The sequence below is a fragment of the Poecilia latipinna genome, unplaced genomic scaffold, assembly GCF_001443285.1.
Source record: "Poecilia latipinna isolate Pla-1442-1.1 unplaced genomic scaffold, P_latipinna-1.0 Scaffold3273, whole genome shotgun sequence".
Taxonomy (NCBI): Eukaryota; Metazoa; Chordata; class Actinopteri; order Cyprinodontiformes; family Poeciliidae; genus Poecilia; species Poecilia latipinna.
In genome coordinates, this window is record NW_015115889.1 from 11,890 (window position 1) to 17,389 (window position 5,500).

The following is a 5,500-nucleotide window of genomic DNA, read 5'->3' on the forward strand; positions in this document are numbered from 1 at the left end:
AGCGTTCTGAATCGGTTCTTACTGACGTGATGAAAATGATCATCTTGTTGTCAGAGAGTCGTCTGCCGAACTCGACACCAGACCCAGTCGACCCATTTCAGAGCCTCTGATTGGTCAGAAGTTAGTTGTGCTTCATGCAGAAATGCTCTCAGACAGCAATGTTGATATTTAATATTTTTATGAGACAGAGAGTTTTACACAGGAATCGTCCAACTTTATCAAAGAGCTAAATCTTTATTTATACTGAAGGACTTTAAAGTCTTTTAATAGAAACTCAGGATGTCGACCACAGAGGGAACATCCAAGGCAGCTCAGGTCGGGTTTCCTCTCCAGAACCGCTGCAGAAATGAGAATCCACACAGATCAGCACTGCAACCCAAACGGGCCGATGTGACGATCTGAGCCACTGCACTCCCCCCAGTGGGATGGACACACCACTGACTCAGGATCCTCTTCCAGGACAGAGGAACTCTGGTCACCTTGTGGATCAAACTGGCAGCTGAGGTTCCAGTTTGTAACCCAGTCAGTGACACCTGACTGAAACACCCCAGTCAGGTGTGTCAGATCTGCCTTAAAGGGCACCTCTAACCCCCAGCTGTCTAGATGAGGCACCAAGCCTCTCCTCCTGACACAGAGGCAGCGCCCCCTGCTGTCTTCATGTAACGGGTTGTATCAATGAATTAGAAATCATTCAGCCATGTTGCACAATGGGATCATTTATCCTGGGGAGGAGAATAAAAACAAATCAATCTTCTCTTCACCTCTGTCCCTGCACTCCATCCACACAGCAGCACATAACAATGCTGTCTAACATTTTCTTCCAAATTCAACAAAAGTCAACAAAAACAAGAAATCTAACAAAAATCACAACAAACTAAAAACAAGAGGAAAACGCCACCTGGTGGCCACAACAACACAATACAGTGGGACAGAGTTAAATAAACAGGAATAAAAAGTATAACTTAAAATAATACACATACCTGGGGGAAAAGAGTAAAAACAAATCAACCTCCTCTTCACTCCCTCTTTCTGCACTCCAGCCTAAATGTGAAAATAAAAACAATGTTCAGCCGAGCTGCACTGGACTAGCACAGGCATGTTTGCGCCAAATAAAAAAAAGAGGAAGATTACAATAAAACTGTCCATAAAACCAACAATAATGGTCAAAACTGCAAAATAACAGACTAACAAACAATAATAAACAAAATAAGCTAGAGACCTCAACATGAACAACAACTTCCACACAGAAAACAAACGTATATTGCAGCAGGAAACTTTCCCTTGACTTACCCTCGGCAGGAGAGAAGGACCTGGTTGCAGCAAACAGGAAGGGGCAGAACGGACCGCCGTCAGTCTCAGACCTTATTTGGAAATGGGACCGTTGCACTCCCCAAGTGAAGGGGGCGCTGTTTCCTATATTATCCAAGGTCTCCCGTTTTTATTTTCTTTTTAAATCTGTGATATATCTTCATTTTTTATAAGGATTTTTTCTCAGCATGTTTTTGAACTTTTCTCTTTTATTTACTTCAGCGCAGCTCACAGTTTTTAACAAGTTCTGTAACTTTTGTGTACTTCTAAATCTGCTCCTTAGTCACATATTTTCAGGCCTGCTACTGCCTCTAGAGGCGTGGGGGTGGTAACAACTATTATAATTACATTACTAAATCAGAATACCACAAAGTCTTCATTACTTATTATTAAGTCTGGCATTACTGGAACAGTAAAAGATAAATTCTCTCACAAAACACCATACCTTTTCATTTTCTTAACGAAGTAGAGCTAATTAAATGTCATAAACAAGACCTGAAAGTGGTTCCAGTTTCACTTGATGGCCAACCTGTTGAAACTGTGGTAAATTTTAAATACCTCAAGTTGTTCCTGGACAGTCAGCTCAACTTTGCTGAAAACACTGACTACATTTTTAAGAATGCAGTCTCAGTGGGTCTATCTTTTAAGAAGGCCTGGCGATTTTGGGGTCACCCAACTAGAGGTTGTGTACAAGAAAATGTTGAGTCTTTTTTTTTCTGCTTTAGTGGCCTTTATTTGTAAGAAGCTTGACATGAAATAGGGTATTGAGAGAGGGGGAAGACATTCGGCAAATGTCACCAGGCTGGGAGTCAAACCTGCGACCACCGGCACGAGGACTAAGGCAGGGGTTGGCAACCCAATGTTGAAAGAGCCATATTGGACCAAAAAACCAAAAAACAAATCTGACTGGAGCCGCAAAAAATTAAAAGCCTTATTTAAGGCTTATAATGAAGGCAAAACAGGCTTTAAGTATTTATATTAGCTGTTTTATGGTCTAATCAAAACAACTAAGTGCATGCATTCATGAGCTCTCATGATTAAATGTTTATTTTCTCTGCTGTGCGTCCTGGAAAGAATGACGCACCACGTATACTGTGTTGTACAATGGTGCTTTAAGTTTACCTCCCGTTACAATTTTAATCTGTTATGTTTTTTTGCATAGATAAAATTAAAGAAATTCAATAAAGAAATTAGATGTTTGATGTCATTTTTATTATGATGATCGACAGGGAAAGATATTTTCCGTTTTGGAAACTGCATTGCTCCCAAATGCAGTTTGCATAATGATGGCTCTGTGTGATCGAAAAAATGATGAAATCAAAAACAACAGAATGGAACATGCATAACGTGCCCCTTATTTGGACAACAGAGTGCAATAAAACGCAACCTGCAGTTATAATATTAAACAGTAAAGTATATAAAATTGAATTAATAAAGTTTAAGTTTGATTTCTGTGCAAATGCCAAGCAAGTCAGTGCAATGTTAAAACATAGCAGCATCCTCTTTTGACACACAACCAACCATCCTCTGACCTGAGGATGTTAAACACCATAATATCACTAAGTGTCATTCAGAATATATACTGACAAAAATCACTAATCAATTTATAACAGCAGTCACTTTGTTACTAAATATATGTGCCTATGACAGGATTGTGTTCTTACCCGTTTAATGTGACTTCTGTTTACGGACATCACTGGACAGCTTCTCAACATCGAGCCTGTGAGATGCAACTTTAATCTTGACACTGCAGCTAAAGTAGTGCCTCCCTGGAAATGTCTTTCCACATTACAGGATTTTTCAGACTATAAGCCGCTACTTTTCCCCACGCTTTGAACCATGCAGCTTATAGCCCGGTTCGGCTTATTTTTGTATGTTTCCAAAATTTTTTCCCCAAAACTATTTTAGGTGCGGCTTACAGTAAGGTGTGCTCTATAGTCTGGAAAGTACCGTATTTGTTATTTGACAACTTGTTGCTACATAGCAAATATTCACGTAATCCATTGGCAATGAATGCAAATGGACCAAGAATTGTAGAATCTCTCCTTTGCTATCCATGGCCCACCACACACCCGTCGGTTTGTTTACAGCCACTTGCCTCACCCCGCCCAGCTGAAAGAAACGTGTCGCAGGCTATGATGCAAATCTTTGTTGACGGAAATGTTGAAATTTAATATTCATTTTTATAGCATTTGAAAACTTTAAGAATGATTGTGTCATGTTTATCCTCCTACAGAAACCACATTGAAACAAAAAAGATATTTCCCACCCACCATCTTTTTCCATTTTCAAACATTTTTGAAGAAGCTCCAGGGAGCCACTAGGGCGGCGCTGAAGAGCCGCATGCGGCTCTGGAGCTGCGGGTTGCCGACCCCCAGATTAACGCCTCAATACGTGGGTTGTGCTCTGCCCTGAAGAATTTCCAGGATTAGAGGACTGATGTCTCAGCAGGATCTAGAGAAACTCATCCATGCATTTATCTTTAGCTGCATTGATTACTGCAGCAGCGTCTTCACAGGTCTGACTAATAAATCAATCAAACAGCTGCAGCTGATCCAGAAGCTGCTGCTGCTGTTCTCACTAAAACCAGGAAGATGGAGCACATAACCCCAGATTTAAAGTCCCTGCACTGGCTCCCTGTAGCTCAGAGGATAGACTTTAAAATACTGTTAGTTTATAAATCACTGAACGGTTTAGCACCACAATACATTAAAGATCTGTTGTTGCTGTACCAACTGTCTAGACCCCTCAGAACTTCTGGTTCTGGTTCTGCTCTGCATCCAGAACCAAACCAGGAGAAGCAGCATTCAGTTTCTATGCACCACAGATTTGGAACAAACTTCCAGAAAACTGTAAAACAGCTGAAACACTGAGAGCCTTTAAATCTCAACTTAAAACCCACCTGGTTAGAGTTGATTATGGCTAAATTAGGGTTAGAGTGCAGGTTGACGCCGTTTCAACTAAAGTCTAAAGGGTTAGAAAAGGGTTCCGGGTTTTAATGTTTTTTTTAATTTTATTTTATTCATTTTTATTTTTTGATTGCTTATTCAATGTTGCATGACTGTGTTTTTGTTTTTAATTATGTAAAGCACTTTGAAATGCCTTGCTGCTGAAATGTGTTATACAAATTAAATTTGATTGATTGATTTGATTGATGGAAGGAAAGTTTCCACTATAATAGACTAAATAGTTTCATCTTATTTTTTCCTGTACATAAGACTCTACCAACAAAAAGTCTCTCTGAATAATATACATGGCACCGTAAAAAGAGAAATGTGAATTTTTACTGGTTTGTTATTCTTTAACTATTAAAATAAGCAGTTATGTGCAGATGGTAAATAAGCAGCAGCTCAGACTGGGTGGGCCTCTCACTGTGGTTTTGGTGATTAAAGTCTTGTTGACAGTTTATTTTTTGCTTTGTGGTGAAAAGTTTAGTCTCTAAATGGTGAAGAAGTTTGTGGTCTGCTTGTAGCTTCAAATAAATTTCCATAACATCTTTAGTGACTCAGTTCAAAAAGTGTTGTTAAAAATAACACTTTTATTGTTGCTGCTGTTTATCAAGTTCCACTAAATAAAACATTTACATAAAATGTGGCATGTTAACAACCGTTGTACCAAACAGTAATGAAAGTTTGCTTCATTTTACAGTGACTGACTCTGTGAAGATAAAAGATGTTCGTTATCGACAGAACCAGAACCAGAACCAGAGGTAAAACTCTCTAAATTTATGAATTTATAAACTATTTCCTGCTTCTTGCTCTATGTAGCCGCTTCTATCCGACTCTTCTGTTGCATGTACTCTGCGTTGTGTGTGTGGGTAAAAAAAGGAACCAGTAGTCGAGGACCCAGGGTGTTTTGCAGCAGGAAGGCAGGTTTATTCTGTTCAAAACAAAAATACATTCAGCACAGCAGTTCCTGGGCTCCGGCCTCCCCACACAGACCTCTCCTCAGCGCAGCTCGGCGCGAACTGAGGCAGGAACGTGCCACAAGCAACCAAAACCTAAGGTCAGCAAATAATAAAGTACCATGTCAAAACAATTAAAATAAAACTCAAACAGCAATAATCTGCTCAATAGCCACACCTTTCACTGTTCAAATCAAATAAACAACAAAAAGAATCCTTCACTACAATATGAAAATATACTAAATACATTAATTTAACATCCAGATGACATTTAAAACAACTCACATA

General features: G+C 39.4%; 1 protein-coding gene across 1 annotated transcript in view; it reads left to right on the plus strand.

Moving 5' to 3' along the window:
* LOC106940544 (Fc receptor-like A) overlaps nucleotides 1–5,036 on the plus strand; it is a 9,794-nt gene extending 4,758 nt beyond the window's left edge. Inside the window, exon 3 of the mRNA XM_015023311.1 lies at nucleotides 4,957–5,036. Coding sequence (XP_014878797.1) covers nucleotides 4,957–5,021 — 65 coding nt within the window. The 3' untranslated portion in view covers nucleotides 5,022–5,036. The remainder of the gene's footprint in view (nucleotides 1–4,956) is intronic.
* The last annotated feature ends 464 nt before the right edge of the window (nucleotides 5,037–5,500 follow it).